The 17,574-nt window shown below is 34.3% G+C and overlaps 2 protein-coding genes across 8 annotated transcripts in view; one reads left to right on the top strand and one right to left on the bottom strand.

Moving 5' to 3' along the window:
* Positions 1-13,077, top strand: part of Tre1 (Trapped in endoderm 1) — a 92,557-nt gene extending 79,480 nt beyond the window's left edge. For 4 of the 6 annotated variants that reach the window (XM_036370872.2, XM_070109963.1, XM_070109962.1 and 1 more), the window contains one exon: positions 700-3,240. In XM_036370872.2, coding sequence (XP_036226765.2) covers positions 700-828 — 129 coding nt within the window. In that variant the 3' untranslated portion in view covers positions 829-3,240. Of the gene's footprint in view, positions 1-699; positions 3,241-9,666; positions 12,039-12,887 lie in introns of those variants that run through there. The other 2 variants (XM_036370868.2, XM_036370874.2) reach the window with 2 other exon arrangements.
* dtn (transmembrane protein 132C dtn) overlaps positions 11,458-17,574 on the bottom strand; it is a 102,093-nt gene continuing 95,976 nt past the window's right edge. For both annotated transcript variants that reach the window (XM_036370866.2, XM_036370863.2), the window contains 7 exons: positions 17,116-17,471; positions 16,663-17,061; positions 15,395-15,503; positions 15,231-15,330; positions 13,501-13,759; positions 13,167-13,420; positions 11,458-12,371 (listed from right to left, as the gene is read on the bottom strand). In XM_036370866.2, the coding sequence (XP_036226759.2) occupies positions 12,357-12,371; positions 13,167-13,420; positions 13,501-13,759; positions 15,231-15,330; positions 15,395-15,503; positions 16,663-17,061; positions 17,116-17,471 (1,492 nt within the window). In that variant the 3' untranslated portion in view covers positions 11,458-12,356. The remainder of the gene's footprint in view (positions 12,372-13,166; positions 13,421-13,500; positions 13,760-15,230; positions 15,331-15,394; positions 15,504-16,662; positions 17,062-17,115; positions 17,472-17,574) is intronic.

Here is a 17,574-nt window from a genome sequence, read left to right on the forward strand (position 1 = left end):
AAATGTACCCTTACAGATTCGCATATACAGGACGGCTCAAGAATCGTGCTACAAAAATAAACCGTAATAGGTTTCTTATTAATCAATGCATTACATACATTTTTTTTTTGTATTGTATAGAAAATTTTATTTTATTTTATACAATTAATTATTCCTCCATACCCAGCCACGCATATGGGACACCTAATTAGGAAATTAATGCGGGCTGAAGAGTTAAAGTCGGGATTACCTCAAATATCTATTTAATGGACAGCTTCAGTTCAGTCAGATTTCTGGGTTTGATTTTGTACACCTCTTGCTTGACATAACCCGATAAGAAAAGATCAAGCAGTCCCAAATATTCTTATACATATATATGTATATGTATAATTATATGTGCATATAAACAATAATAAAAGTACCCATTATTTGTCTACATGCAACATATGTATGAAAATATGTACACTCATTGTTTCATAGGAAATCTCCGTTGTCTGGAACAACCAGTGGCATATACAGAATTTCTTGCTGGAGGCAATTATTTCCTTCCTACATATTTTTAATATTCATATTACTTCGTATATTCTTCTAAATTTGAATTAGAATTATTTTCCGCGCTCTGATTTTATGATAGTAGCGGACTCTGTGAATCGATCTATTAACTATATAAATTTTTCGTCAATATTTTAAAATTACCGAACTATTATTATTCCCCCATAGATCCGCCACTGCGGCAAGGATGAAATGATGCGAGACTCTTTGAATCGAGAGAGAGCTGTCAAAACCCACATTTTTTATAACATTTGCCAATCATGCCACTGTCGAACGAAAATGGATTGGGTATTATAAAAAAAACTTGCGGGTATTTTGCATATCGATATTATTTTTAGGTGCACCGTCCCCGAGTAGGCATATATAACGCATATACATCCCTAAATACTTGTATTTATATTATAAAATTTTTAAAAAATCATATAACATAAATAAATAACATATAAATAAAAAAAATTATAACAAAGAAACAATACAAGTCATAATAAAAGATCATGGTTTTATAATGAACGTTTTAAAATAAATTAACAAATAAAATTTAGTTGCACGTTATTCAAAAGTATTTGTGTCGTTCCTTGAAATTTCGTTTCGCACTGCTTTTATTAGCTATTTTTAGCGGGTTTATTTCGGGCATCCCGCCTTTTTTGACATCAGCTGTTCGAAATTCCCTGATTTTAATAATCAAGGAAAGAGAATAACAGAAAAATCAGCGAAAACGAAAGAGTCTCGCATCATGTCATCCTTGACAGCGGACAACCAATGGCGAAGCTCATGTTTCTGTTTTTATGTCAAAGAGTCAATGTATCGAAAAATTTACGACTATTTACGCGACGATAAACACAAACATTGTGTTGTTGATAGAAAATCCGAGCTATGCCGAAAAAAAATAATGAACGGCCGCCGATTGTCTTCCCTTACCTTGCCGCTCTAACAGCTTTGCCCACAAATCATCGTAAATATGCATGTAAATATGCATACATATTGACGCAAATATTTGTGAGGCACGGAAAAATATTTTAAAATTCTAAAATATTTTAAATCGGCAAAAGCATTGTTGCCACTTTTTTCTGTGTATTGTTGGTATTATGGGGTTGTCACTTTTCCCTTCTCGGAAGAACATCAAAAATTTGTTCAATTTATGATTTTCAGCTGTTGCCATCGTAGCGAAAAGACGCTTGTAGGCAAAAGCATGCTCAGGGAGATGTGGGGGTGACTGTTTTTATGAATGAAGCGAGGTTGCTTGTGAAAGTACGCCTGCGTTCATGAATGAAAATGTTGTTGTTGTGACTATAAATTTGGGCTTCGGTTATTTGGCTGACATATAGACTTGTGACGATTGTTGTTTTTGTAGAACAATGTTTGTAATTTTTGCGGGTGACATATTTACATGTGTACGCATATACATATGTAGGTTGGTTTGTGTATTTATTATTTGTTCGACAATTTTATATATACATATATGTGTGTACATATAAATCAATGAGCGCAAATATAGTGAATTGATAAGTGATAAAATCATGGTTTGTATTTCTGAATGCGTACATTCAAATGCGCTTGTGCATTTTCGTGTTTTTGCAATAACAATTACACATAACATCGCCTTCTTGAGTATGATAGATCGATGTTATTCACATTTCCCGTTATTTAGAACCGTTGGATTTTCTTAGTAAAAGCCAAAAATAATGTCACATAAGTATGTATGCAATTCACCATTTTAGTATGTTTTCAGCTGGCACACAGTATTCGTCCCCTTCAAAATAAATAAATAGTTATTTTTTGTTTAAGATATAAAGATTTCCAAGTTTTAATAATATTTCAACCGTAAATTAATTTAAATTTTGATCATGGCGCCGCGCGGAAGAGAACTATCATAAGATTTAAAAGATGTTATAATGAAACTATATAAAGGAAAAAAAGTCAGAGGCAAATTTGAAAAATAACAAACAAAAGTAGTTCTACTATTCAAAAAATAATAGAAAAATATAAAAAAGAGGGAAATACACAAGATAAGGAAAGATCTGGGCGACCAAAAATATTTGATGCAAAGGAGCGGCGTATTATAACACGCAAGATACAGGTTAACCCAAAGAGGAGTGCACCAAAAGTGAGTACAGAGATTAAAAACGAGATTGGTAAAACCTGCAATCCCCAAACTATACGTCGAATACTGTATGATGCTGGCTACCATGGTCGTAATGTCCGTAAAAACCCATTCATAAACAACATTAACAGACAAAAAAGGTTGAAGTTTGTGAAAGAGCACGAAAATAAAGATGAACATTTCTGGAATTCTGTTATTTTCTCGGACGAAAGTAAATACAATATTTTTGGCTCGAGTGGACATGAAAAAGTTTGGAAAAAAGTGAATACTGAGCTTGATCCACGGAATACGACTGCCACGGTAAAACATGGTGGTGGGTCGCTCATGATGTGGGGATGTATGGAAGCATCTGGAGTAGGTAATCTTGTATTCATTGAGCACATAATGAACAAATATGATTGCCTTAACATTTCAAAAGCAAATTTGAGCGAAAGTTCGGTTAGATTGGGACTAAAAGGATCATTTGTATTCCAACACGACAATGATCCAAAACACACCGCTCGCATTGTTAAGGAATGGCTTCTTTACAAAACACCCAAACAATTAAAAACACCAGCCCAATCTCCTGATGTCAACCCTATCGAGCATTTGTGGGATTATTTAGAAAATCAGAAGACATCAAATAACCAGCAAATAATCTTTGAAAGCTGCATTAATCGAAGAATGGAGCAAGATTCCACCTTCAGTAACCCAACAACTGGTAAAGTCCATGCCATCCAGGTTGCGTGCAATTAAAAAAGGCTATCCAACCAAATACTTGTATTAACCGTCTATCAAAGCTCAAAAATAAACCCGTTAGAACTTTTTTTCGCAATTTATTTTTAGTGCATACATACTTTAGTAACGTAATTTTAAGCTATTGGAACATTCTTTTCTGTAATTTGAAAAATGATTACTTTAGGTTTGGGTTTTTTTGTTATTGGAGACATATAAATATATGAAATAATTGAAAATATAAAAAAATTGGTTAATAATATTAGTTTTAAGGCTTTTTTTCGCATGACAAAACAGATAAACACGCTGCATACTTATTTCTGTGATAGACTGTATGTACATATACAAGTACATATAAAGTAATAAATTTAATCTTTATTATTATAATACAAAATATTTATTAGGAAAGTATATTAGGTACAATAAAAACTAAATAAAATCATTAAATTCCCAAATTGACTATATATAATATTTTGAAAATTCCATAATTTAATTAGTCTTTTCAGTTTTGCATGCGTTCATAAAAATTCGCATAATGATATTCATATCAATAAATATGCGTATAAAAATATAAGTAAAAAGGCTAACATGCACCTGCAATATCAAAGAAAGTCTCTGAGCATAATTTTCATTGAATGCTCAGCTCTGTTCACTCGTCACTGTTAAAATTTCTCCTTCCGAGCTAGTTGCGGTGAAATCCACTATTAAAATCTTGTTAGGTTTTGACAATTCACACGCTGCTCCGCAATTGAACCTTCTCTTTGATATACATTCCCTGATTGAAGCAAGAGAGTAGCGCATACCTCATTAAAGTGGTATTTTTTTGTTTTTTTTTATAGTAGGTGGAAGCATCGAAAGCCGAAGTGCGGAACTTGAATCCGCTAAACCTAACCTACTCCCAACCCAAATCTCTCCAACGGAACCACTGGACAAAGTATTACTTCATGGGAGAGAAGAAGACATTTAAGTCTCCTCTACGGTACGGACTGACTGACTCCTAATCTGTTGTAAGTGTCTCAATCTTGTCATTATCAAAGCTGACGCTTCGCTGACTGCTTTCCATTTAATAGAGGACTCACACATAAGTGCTGTCAAATTTTCCACCGAGAAACTACCGCCAAGTGTTGTTTTCAGATTTTCTCTTATAGTTGAGACTTTTATACACTCTGTACACATCGGACAGTACGGACTATAGTCATGACGAAATTTGTAAAGGTAGCTTCTAAAGCACCCATGCCCAAATCCAGGTCCCTATGCTGTCTATCTATCCACGGTCTGATGTCTGGTATCAGTCAGTGGGTCCACCGTCCTTAGGATGAGGTTTACCACCGTTGCTGGTACAACGTAATGCTCTTGGTTCTTTTCTCTTTTTTTGTTGCTGTAGAGGTTTCCGATAGCTGGTATAAGCGCGCGAATTCAATGTAAATGGGCACCATACTGGCTAATACTTCCGCAGCGTCGCTTGATACGGTTCGGAAAGCACTTATCACGCGTATTGCAGAAAGCCTATGCATTGTGATTATTGGTTTATCATATGATTTTCTGTCTAGCGCCTTTTGGATTGCTAACTCCAAACGGTTTCTCACTATGCTTTCGTACACTTTACCAATGGTGTCGAGCATGCACAGAGGTTGATATGATGAATGTTCTTCAGGTGGCTTTTTCGGTTTTGGGAGTAGAACCAAACGCCGCACATTCCACGGGTCGAGAAACACGCCTTCCAGTATACACGCATTGTACCTTTTAACGAACAACATGGGTCTCAGAGTCATGGCTTCTTTTAGGGCTCTATTTGGTATACCATCTATTCCAGGCGTTTCTGACTAACTAATAGAGGGAGCTCTGTAACATCGTTACGCATAGCATAAGAAATGGTCTCATGTGTTGGAAATAATGGGTCGACGACTTTCCTCATAAATGACGTTATAACGTTCTTAGGTTGCTGCGGCATATTTTTAAACTTTGACATACATATTTTGTACGCGGTTCCCCAGAGGTCTATGTTTGCTTCTTCACAAAGCTTTTCAAAACAACCTCTTTTGCTAAGAGTGATTGCTGACTTCAGGAGCTTTTTTTGGCGTTTAAATGCTTCTCTGAGGCGATTTCCATTCTCGCCGCCCTGGTTAAGCTGGAAGCGACGTCTAGCTGACTGACAGAGCTTTCTCAGCGTGGCGATTTCTTCGTTCCACTAGTATACTGGTTTTCGCTTGTTATTGTATCTCGTACTGCGCATAGTTGCGTCGCATGCTGCAACTAGTTCCTTCTGCACAGCGGATACCAAGTGGGCGGCGTCGACGCCTGGTGCCTTTGCCGCACTCCAGACGATCTCGAAAACGTCGGTATCGAACTCCTTTTGTCTCCAACTTCGTTTTCGAAAGGTATTTCTGCTGAGGAGTTCCGTTTCTCGGGAGAACAAAACTTCAGCAATTATGGCCATGTGGTGACTATTTGTGTACATGTCTGACACCTCCCACTTAATGTGCCTGCTAAGCGCGTCGTTAGCAAACATTAGGTCTATTACGGAACCTTTATTGCTCTTTTGAACGGTATTTTGCGTGCCACTGTTTATTATTGTAAGATTCGTTTGACTCCAGAATTCTAGGACAAGGCATCCACGATGATTTGATACCCCAAGCAGTAGACCATGCATTAAAATCTTTCGCTATTATTATCGGAGATTTGATTCTAGTCTCTAGAGACAGCTCAAGGAGAAAGTCTTCGAACTCATTTATTGACGCGTTAGGGCGCGCATAGAAACTTACTAGATATATTACATGTATATTCGCCCCTGTGAAGCCGTTTTAGGCTTCTCTGGAGCACGATGTGAAAGCTTGTCCTTTGCAAGACCATATTGCTGCCTTGCCACTTATATTTTTAACCAAGAGCTTTCCGAACACTGAGTATACTGCTCGCTTAGCAGGGCGACATCTATGTTTTCTTCTACCACCGTCTGTTTTAGCACGTCTTTTGCTGCAGCGCAATGGTTAAGATTTAATTGTAATTAATATCTTCATTTTTTTTCTTTCTGGTTTTTCGCCTACTTTTTACTTTTTCTTTCTTTAGATTTTGAATCCCACACTCCTTTTGTAATGCGTCGCTCCTTTGAGGGTTTTCCTGATGTACCTTACGTTTGAGCTCAATTCTTCAAGGCCACTATCGCATTCAATTTTTCTTAGAATATCCGCATACGACGCTCCCTCTTTTTTTTTTAAATATTGTGATAGCGTCAGGTTTCGATCTGATTTTGTTTTCGATCGGCTTCTTTTTTTTTAACTACGTCCGCCATTTCTCACCTGCGGGCTTATCTCCTGAGCTGTCTTTCTGCATTACTTTTGTAACCTCACTATATGAAGCCTGCGCTTTATCGTCTGCGTTTTTAGGCTTTTTTGTTTTACAAGTAGGTAAATAGACTATCTTTATGAATAGGGGATACTTGCGACGCTTCCTCCGAAAAGGATTCTCTGGTGTACACCCCACTCATTTCAGAGGCCATACCTCTGCTAGAGAATCGTAGGGGACACCTGTCAATAGGTATGTTCAGTCCTTCGTCCTAAAAAACCTTATTTGTCCTTTTGATGGTTGGAAATGCCGTAACCAAAAGCAAACGAAAAAGGAAAAACAAAGAAGGAGAAACAAACGCGGAGAAACAGATGATTGTTAAAAACAAACGGCAGGTTAAAGTTGGGTGCACGTTTTTATATGCGGTTATTAGGGGAAATTGTAACTTAATTTATATTTCAACAAATTTACCACGAAAAAGGGGCAGGTACGTGCGAATAAATTTTTAATTTAATCTGATTTGTACTTATCTATTTCTTTAGGTTTCGTATCCTCTCAGAAGGTCCAGTCTCCCGATAAGTCACTTAGAAGAACTATAATGGTGTCACTATTCAAAACTAGGGGTATATAGCAAGTATTCCTAGAGCACTAAGAAACACGTTCACTTCAGTCAAACACACGCAATCTATATATCAGTACGATAATTTTCATTATGATGCATTAAAAATGTATCTTATTTCTACCCTCGCAGACAATTGGGCGATTTTTTTTTTATAGGGAAAAGAGGAGAAGGCGCGAGCTCTTGGCTCTTACTGCTGGCGAATACCCTTGTCGTCTTTTTGCTCACAACGCCATCTACTGGTTCGTTCAACGAACAAATAATATCGATATTGTGGTTTGATTTCAATTATGTGCAGACTTCACAGACTTTCCATATTTTGTGTTCGAATGTTGGCTGTTATTCCTGTTATTGTATTGAGCTAACGTGCTTGCGTTCAAGATTTAAAATAGTAATAAAAAGCTGTAACTGGAAGCTCAACGCCATTATGCTTCTATATTAAATGATTGTGTTTTTATATTAATGAGTAAGTATGTCAATCGAAAACTTTAATTCATTGGCTATAAACTATATATAAACTATCATTTTCACTCTGTAGCTGTAAAGTGAAAAATGAGTTCTTTACGTGAAGATTCCGAAGAAATAAATAATACTAAACCGACTGATGTTGATTTGGACATTACACCTCCAAGAAAAATTGCAAAAATTAGCAATGAACATCGCCAACAAAAATTTAGACCTGGCTTCAACATGAAGATTATAAGCAATGGCTTAGTAAGGTGCCTGACGATCCGTACAAAGCTAAGTGTCAAAAGTGCAATATTATAATAAATGCAGAGTTGACTGTCATTAAAAACCACATGGTCTCCAAAGTGAAGCTCAGCCGGACATTTCCAAATTTGTGAAAAAAAGTGATGAAGTCTGCACAAAAACTAAAGCAGTTCAAGCTCCCGAAGTAAAGTTGTGTGGTTTCGTGGCTGAACATAATATCTCATTGGCAACATTGACTCACCTGACAACACTTTTAAAAAGCGCTGTGCCTGATTCCGATATCATCAAACATATACAATTAAAATCAATGAAAGGGACAGCAATAATAAACAAGTAAGAAAGGGCTAAGTTCGGATGTAACCGATCATTTTACACTCTCGCAAAGTCAAAAAGTATACTCGTTTGAGATTTCTTTGTGGATTGACTGATATTTTCGGTAGAAGGTCAACTATAGGCACTGGGGTCCACTTATTTAGTACTTAGGGGCTTGAACAGTTTTGGTTCGATTTAGACAATTTTTGGTCACAAGGTGGCATACCTTAATCGCATTATTCACGCAAAGTTTCATCCCGATACAATCATTGTTGTCTGATTTGCATAGTGGAAAGTGAAAGAATCAGATGGAATTTAAAATGGTGTTATATGGGAAGTAGGCGTGGTTGTAGTCGCCCATTTTCGCACTATGACATAGAAATATGAAAAGTGGGCTGTGCCACGCTCACTGTCTAACTTTGAACGCGGTTCCTATAAAGTCATCTCATACCATCCCAGAGATAAAATTTAATGTCTCTGGCGTGTTTAGTGCTTGAGTTATCGCGCTTTCAGTAGTTTTTACCAGTACCGTTATATGGGGAGTGGGCGGAGTTGCCACCCGATTTCACCCATTTTCCCACTGTAGGTGGGTAGGTTCTAAAAACATTTGCTTCCAGTGAATTTTGTTGTTATTGCACTAGCGGTTTAGGAAATATGCACATTAAACCTATTAGGGGCGGGACCACGCCCACTTAAAAAAATTTTTTATTGGCAGATGCCCCTCCCTATTGTGATCCTGTATACCAAATAAGAGTATTGTATCTTGTTGTGGAGCTTAGTTATGGCAATTTATTTGTTTTTGAATAATGGCGTTTTGTGGGCAGTGGTCCGATTACGCCCATCTGCAATACGGTATCAAGAAACATGTCATAAAGATATCTCAATTTTTACTCAAGTTAGAGCTGGCACGGACGGACGGACAGACGGACAGGCAGTCACCCGGATTTCAACTCGTCTCTTCATCCTGATCATTTATTTATACATAACCCTATATCTAACTCGATTAGTTTTAGGTGATACAAACAACCGTTAGATGAACAAAATTATTACACTCTGTAGCAACAGGTTGCGAGAGTATAAAAGTGTAATCGCCAAAGCTGGAATAAGATTTATTTAATAATTATAGTCATTCTTTTTAAAAGTACGATAATTTCGTTTCATGTACGATAATTCTACGCTACTGGTACGATAGCGGCCCCTCTTCAAGATGTGAACACTGGGTACAGGTATAACTTCAATCTTCAATGCTACCAAGTTTGGTTTTGCCTATTTTAGCTCACTTTTACTATTGTGAATTGTTCGAATGACAAATGATATTACAAATTTCTTCTTTTTTATATTTTTAAAACTTAATACTTAAAATTAACTATAAAAATTTATAGAAAATCAAAATTAATAGTTACAGAACTTCTTCACTAAGCAAGAATCACAACACTATTGCGGATGTGCCAGAAGACATGTTAGCGCAGGGTTGCTGTGCTGTGTTAGCAAGTGCTGCCCGTTTGTTTGAGCATCTGGTATAGTTTGTTCGATTCGCTGGAGAGTAACGCTTGGCAAATCGAAAACAGCTATTATTAAAGTGGGCATTACATTTTATTTATATTACAACGACTAAAAAGTGGGGATAAAACTGATGTGCAACACATAAGAAAAAGCCTTCGTGATCAATCAAATACATTAGAACTTCCTAACAACAAATAAGCCAAAGTTATTGTGATTAAATTAGTTTGAAACTATACATAAAATAGTTTTTTTTATCCTTTTATATTAATATATTTCTTAAATAAACGTAATAATGTTGTACAACAAATAGTTGCAGCTTTTTGTTACTCTAGTCAACCACACTGGCACAGTGTTATAAACGGTAATACCACAAAAAATTTGAAGTTCGACAGTAGTTCAACTGAAGTTTTTTTTGATGATTAAGTCGTGTCGATAATACCGAATTAAAAACTTCAACTGAAAAGCAGCTGAGTTGAAAACGGTAATATAGGCTGAAATAGCCGACGAAAAGAATTAGGACACCATGCATTTACATTAAATTACACAAAATCAAAAAGCATTTCGATTTGTAACGGGTGATCAAAGTAGAGGTATTTTTTTCAATAGCCTTTTTTTGACAGATCACGCGTGAGTCCTGTCAAGCTGTCATGTTATTTTTATTCACTATTTTTTGGCATTTCATCAAATAAAGACGTTCACAAATCGTTTAAATTTATTACGTAAATTCACGTTCTGTAAAGAATGTGTTTCGCGCGCTTCGCTCAACTTATGGTCAACATAATCGGCTTAATGAGCGTACTATTCGCAACACCATCACCCATCTTGAGACCCTGCATTCATTATTGGATAATATTCGACCGAACAGACCACGTCCAGCGCGCATTGAAGAAAATATAGCGGCTGTAGCTAAGAGTGTACACGAAGACCGTTGAGAGTCGATTCGGCACCGTTCGCAGCAACTCAGATTGACGTATGGAACGACTTGGCGCATTTTAGAAGATTCCAAGATGATCCGTCGTTTTCGAGCCAAACCTCAAAGGGAACCTCAAAATGGAATACTCTTTACATGTGGAAGCAGAGAAGCTCGCGAGACATTACATTTTAAAGAATGAGATAACATCACTATTACAACCATCAATGACAACACATCACGCGTGTCATTCGCATTCGCCAGTTACTAGTCTAAATGCTCGAACGAGTCAGCGAAAATTGGACTCAACGGATGGACCATCATATATAGCATCGACCAATATTTGAAAAATCATAAACATTCCCCATTAAATTTGAATTTTCTTAATTTTTTTCTTTAAAAAAGTAGGGAACCTCGAAATGAATCACCCTATATATTACACATTTCGTTATCCCACGTAAACACTAATTAGATTTAATTTAATTATTACTTTAAATATCTATTTTCTAAATAAAATTTTTGTATCTCATAATAAACAAAGCTGTTATATAAGTATATTCAGGCAAAACAGTATTCATCAATCAATAACATTTGTGATCATCACGACAAGGTATGTGGTTGTATTCAATTATGCATTGAAGAATTGTGTTACGATGCTGTCAAATTTTCAAATTTGTAACAATTTTAATAATTAATTTCAGAGTTGAGTTTGAATGATACCCAACTGTACCTAAAACCATCGGGTGTGCGAAATGTGTAATTTTTGTCGACACTTGCTTGTTTCATTGTTTATTCTCTATTGATTTATTTATAATATATAATATAAATTGTACAAGTTATAATTCATTTGGTGTTTGCACATATTTTCGTGAACGAAATCAGATAATATTGCGATATATTTGGTTGGGTAACTAGGATACATTAACATTATTGTTGAAAATTTATAAATTAACATACGTATATCTTAAACCATAAATATATTAATAGTTTGTACATTAAAATGTGACATAAATAGCAATTACTTATTACATTAAGAAAGTTTAATATATCTAAAGTTACACACATTCTAAAAGCTTATAAAATTCCGCAAAAGCTTTGATGGCAAGCGACTTACATTTTACTACTTTACTATTGAAGAATTAATTACATTCGTATATATGATAACATAATGATTAAAACAGAATTAATGGTTAGACTGAAATAAAATACTTGGACGGCACATTCTTATGCTTAAACAGTTAAATATTTGGCTTTTTGCATACATACAATTGAAATTATTCTATTGATAATGGAATGATTTTTTTATAAATATTTTAATGAAATAAATATATGAGCTTATGCAACCTATATAAAACAATGTTCAATAATATAAAAACTTAAACATTAGATAAAAATGTTGCAGTGTTTCCTTAACTATTAAATCGTATGTTGGTTTAGACCACGCGTATTTTATATGAGTAAGTTCCAAAATGTATGAGTAACACCATTCTTTTTTTTACTTATGAACGAAGTAAGCGTAATATTATGCGCACTGGTATTTGTAAGTTTACATATTAATATGCATCTTCCACCGTATATTTATGTACTTTGACCTTCAAAAACATTCCATTGCAATATACATGTTGGTTTGAAATTCCAGATATAGTGTAATACGCATTGTTGACATCAGACGAAATTTAAGCATTCGACTCCTACAAAGGCGAAGAAAATGAAAACTGTATTATATCTCAATGCTGTTGTTTTAATGATTATTTTCTATGCAGTAAAAAATTAATATTGTATTTTCGGTATACGGGTGAAGCGTAGTGTAGTAAAGTTTCGATGCTAAGTACAAAATTTATAACAATCCCAAATTTTATTCAAAACTAATTTCACTCAGAAGTAAATTACTCGAATTCCGTTAAGGGGTATGGCAATTGTGCAATTTTCAAAAAATCGTTTTTGTTTTTTGTCAATTTTAAGCCGATCGACCTTAAGTTTTAAGATTATTTTACGAATTGGATTTTGCAGAGAAGTACATGGGAAAATTTCAATTGATTCAAAACATTTTTCTTATAGCCAGTTTATTACGAAATTATTGACTGAAAACAAATTTTTTCTGATCAAAAGCCTATAATTTTTGAACTAATCAATATTTTAAAATTTCTCTGTGTACTTCTATGGGTATTCTCATTTAGATTAACGAACTTTGTTTTATTTTGTTCCAGGACGTCAATTGTGAGTTCTAAATGTCTCGGCGCTGCGCGCTTAGAAAACGACCAAAGAGGAACGTACGATTCGTTTATTACAGTCAACAAAATTAACCAAAAATAATCATTTTTTATCAGCTTGAGGTTCAAACTTGATATGTGTTTCATTAGTTATGTGAATAAATGATTATATTATGAAACAAATTAATGAATCTGCAGATGATTTAATACCCGGTACAGTGGCAAGGGGTATGGCGGTGTAAATTAAGGATATGTAATTACAATTATTTAACATACTTTTAAATTGTCAAAATAGTGCATTATTTGTTCGTAATCCATTTCAAAACCATCAAGGACTAGGTCATCTCTACTATCAACGTGATCATATGTTGTATTCGAAAACATAGGATTTCCAACAACTGTAGCTCTCTTAACTTCCTTTTTCAAGACGGATTTAATTTCTGATCTCAATAATTTTTCCCCCTCCTTCTCTTTTATTGAAATTGATGTCGGTGTCTTATTTTCTTGCGCTTCGCATATAATGCAATCTTCTGTAAAATAATTATCAAAAAATTTATTAAAGACATAGTTATTGTTGATATCATGGATTTTATTTAATTGCACTACTTACCAGTAACTCTGTCTATTTTACTATTTTGTGGTAGTGAATCAAATTGGAAAGCAGTTTTTCTGCTATAATCAGCAAATTGTACTATCTTTTCAGCGTTATGCATTTCATTGTAATTTGTTTGTTGTAAAGACTTGTGTATCAAATGGGCATCTTTTTGTATCTTTTCACTGTTTTTGCCAACTCCTATTTCAAAAAAGTTCACGCCAATTTCGTTTTCTTCTGCTTTAACTTTACCCAAAGCTACCCGCTCTTCATTATTCTTAAATAGGAAAATACAAATATATTAGGATCTACCGTTATATACATTTAAAATTTCTTTTAATGCAATGAACATCAATATGATTTGATGATGATACGATTTATATACATATCAACTTAATGGGAGTCTATCTAATTTACAAGAATTATGGCGATTTACATAAAACTTTCCTTGCTTTGCTGGACAGTTCATACATTAACAACGATGCGAAGAAAACCACAATGAACGCTTGCTTTCCGTGCTTCTCTCTGATATTTAATAGTTCGTGTATTGTTATTTTTATCTTAACGAATTATGTAAACTAAACTTACATACATACATACAAAGCATAAAAAGATGAGAGTTTCCCAATTGCTCTTTAATTTGCTTTGCCCGGATGTGGACGAACTCATACAAAAGCTACATCGTACTTAGCTCTCATAGCAAAGGACTGAAACAAAAGCTGTATTTGAATCAGAAATAATAATGTTATAGATGGCTAGGCCCTGCGCTCAATTACAGAATGACCAACTTCTATAGCTGTCTTTCGAAACTAGATGCAAAACTCCGATTACAATAGTGGACGATTTTAATGCCAACTGCTTGGAGTAGGGGAAGTATAAACCATCCTAAGTGTCTAGTTCTAGAATTTCTACGTCAAACTAACTTAGGATAAAGTGCCACTACACTTACTAAAAAAGAAAATAAAGGTCCCTTTAAGGCGCATTAAGACATCAGACAAAGATAGTGATTATATGACAATAATTGTACATTCGTTTTCGTTCGTTTTCTTGAGAGACGGAACCCTAAGTAGAAACACTTCTCGAAAACGATGCTGGAAGCAAAAGGAGCCAATACAGGACCCGATTTCATTTGTTAAGTGTCAAAACGATGCTGCAGAGTTAGTAACGGAAGAAGAACTTATAGCTATAGCCAAAAAGTACAAAACAACTAAGTATAGAGTTGGAGTTTGATATGGAGTTTTCAATCCAGGAAGTGGGTGGATTATTAAGAGCATTATATGGCTTTACGAAACAAAGATTCACCATTGGCGCACTAAACAATGTCGGCGGAACTAAAAAATGTTGCTCGCTGATTCCTTAAATAGCAAGCGACAATGATTTTTTTCCATAAATTTAGAACTGACTGAGTATAGAGAAAACTAAAAAAAATATTTCGCTCACCATAAAAAAGTGTAAGATTACTTTACAGCCACAACTATCTGGGGTTATACTCAAAACATTAATTTAGGAAGCAATTGAATTACACATTAGTTAAAATCTAAAAACTCTAATGGATAATTATTACAAAAGTAACAAGATGATTGTCGGGAATATATACCTACATAATATAATCAAGATATTTTTAGTAATCGACAAGCGAAACTCCTATGATAATATTATATTTTATTGTGAACTCAACATCTGCTTTTCTCAGTTCAACCTGTTGTAATAAGAAATAAGAGAGTCATTAATTCAACAATTATACTTACGAAACTTGCGAAAGGCCGTACTCTCATATTACGATGTGGAGGTACAGGAGGCTTATATTCGATTGTTTTTATGCAGCAATTAGAACTATTTAATTCTGCCCTGAATATTAAGTAAAATATTTGCAATTAATCCAAAAACTAGACAGATTTATCTTAAAGTGTACCTTGGAATTGCATCTTGACTATGATTGCAGTTTTTTAGATGACCGTCGAAAGATGTGACCGAACTATCGATAAAGTTAATCGGGTTATTTGTAATCTTTATGTGTGCATCTGAAAAGGTACAATTTTTTTTAAATTAAAATAAGTTTTAATTATTTAGTAATAATTGTTTGTAGTGTAGTTTTTTTCTGTGCGCTTGAGAACTGTTGTCGGTATTTTGTTTTAAGTTTTAAAATTGAAGTTAGCACCTCTGTCTTCGATTAAGACAAAAAATATGTTTATTTAGAAACCTAATGGTCGTATTTAATAGAGATATAAAGCTTTAGCACTCTTCTACGTTTTATAGATAAGAACTACAACACTAAGCAATAGTTATATATAAGTATTAACGATGTTCGATGATTATTTTAAAATTTGTACTGATTACTTGAAAGGTACCTCAATATGGTACCGATAAATAGGTAGAAATAGGTCTAAATGTGAATCATGAGAGACAAAAATTAGATGGGTATAAAAAGAAACTAGTTTGACAATCTTAAATTTAAAAGTCAATTGGAGTTTATTCGTATATGCGTTTAAGAAATCCACTAGGAAGTCTTAATTTGGAATGAATTATCAATCAATCAATCCACTGCATCATTACATAAAAACTTATGCACATTTTATTTACTAAGTAGTAATAACTGATGCTTTGAGAACTATAAACTATTTTATATATTGTTATAAAAAGAAAAATATATTAATATAGTATAAGATCTAGTTTTAATTTTTTAATTCTTTGAAACAATTAACAAAGAAATACCACATGAATAAAAAAAAACATATTAGGGTTGGGCAATAGTATATATATGGATTTTTTCGGGGGATTGCCCGATATTTATATCAGGTATATAAATGGGTAAAATCACGTCATTTGGACGTTTATGAAATATTTAGCCAGTTTAAAAAACACTGATATTTCCAAGCCAATAGTGGAATGCATTCAGGAAATCATTTAAAACAGCGTAAGAAGAGGCTTTAAGTTATGAACACACTTTTATTTTTTCAGTATCGTAAATCAAACGCAGTTACTATTAATAAAATCTCATTCCTCATATACATATTAAGGTTCTTAAAAATATACCTTTTTTAACACTAAAACACGTGGAATCTATTTATACTTCCAGATGAATGAAGCTTAGCCGAATCAATAATAATACTAATTATGCAAATTAGGTTTAATAAAAACAAATAAATTGCTGCTGTACTAGAGCAGTAATAACTGATTCACCTCGATTATTGGCGTTTGTATCATTAGCCGCTGATGACCTATCCATTGTTGAGCGTCCCAACCAAACCCAGTCATGCACATTAGTGGTTGATTCTTTAGGAAAACGTAAATCCTTCGACAAGATATTGGGAGCCTTACTCAGTTCTAAAGGGTCATTCCCTGTGTCAAGAGCTCTTGGTCTAAATTTTGATGCATATACAACACAAGAAATGACGAATACCACTATCGCAAAACAAAAAGCAGTGAGCAGTACATATACCCCGATTTCCATAGATGACATGTCATTACGATAGAAATATTTTCGATAGTTTTTTAAGGGTTGTGTACTTCCATGATGTTGCCTTGTTTGTACCATAAGATTGTCCTCATCATAGATCGAATTTTTCAATGGAATGCCTACTGTAATTTTTTTCATTACTTTGAAATAATTATTTAGAAATAAATAATATTTACCGATGATATCAGCTAAATCGCCGTTTATACGGAAATTTTTTCTATCTTTGCCAACGATTCCATCGTTTTGAATTGATTCAAGTTTGTTATTATTATCAAAGTTATTGAAATCTACTTCTACGGCTGCTAGTGAGCTTATTAGGGGAGAAAAGTTCGATTTGATGTGTTTTGAGGATGTAACACTTCGTCGCATACGACAATCCTCCGACAAAAGTAATGTTACGCGTAAAAGGTCACCACTTCCTTCGCCTACCGCTATAACTCTTGGATGATGTGACGCCAACATTGGTGCAAATGCAACGACTTCGGTATCCAAACTCTCCACCAGCAAAAAGTAGTCTTCTACAGAAATATCTCTGTAAAAAAGATAGAAATATATATTAATTTATTAACTTATCACCTTATCAAAGTTTTTATGACTTTTTTGAGAAAATATTACTTTAATCATAGTAGTACATC

Source organism: Bactrocera oleae, chromosome 5 (assembly GCF_042242935.1).
Source record: "Bactrocera oleae isolate idBacOlea1 chromosome 5, idBacOlea1, whole genome shotgun sequence".
Taxonomy (NCBI): domain Eukaryota; kingdom Metazoa; phylum Arthropoda; class Insecta; order Diptera; family Tephritidae; genus Bactrocera; species Bactrocera oleae.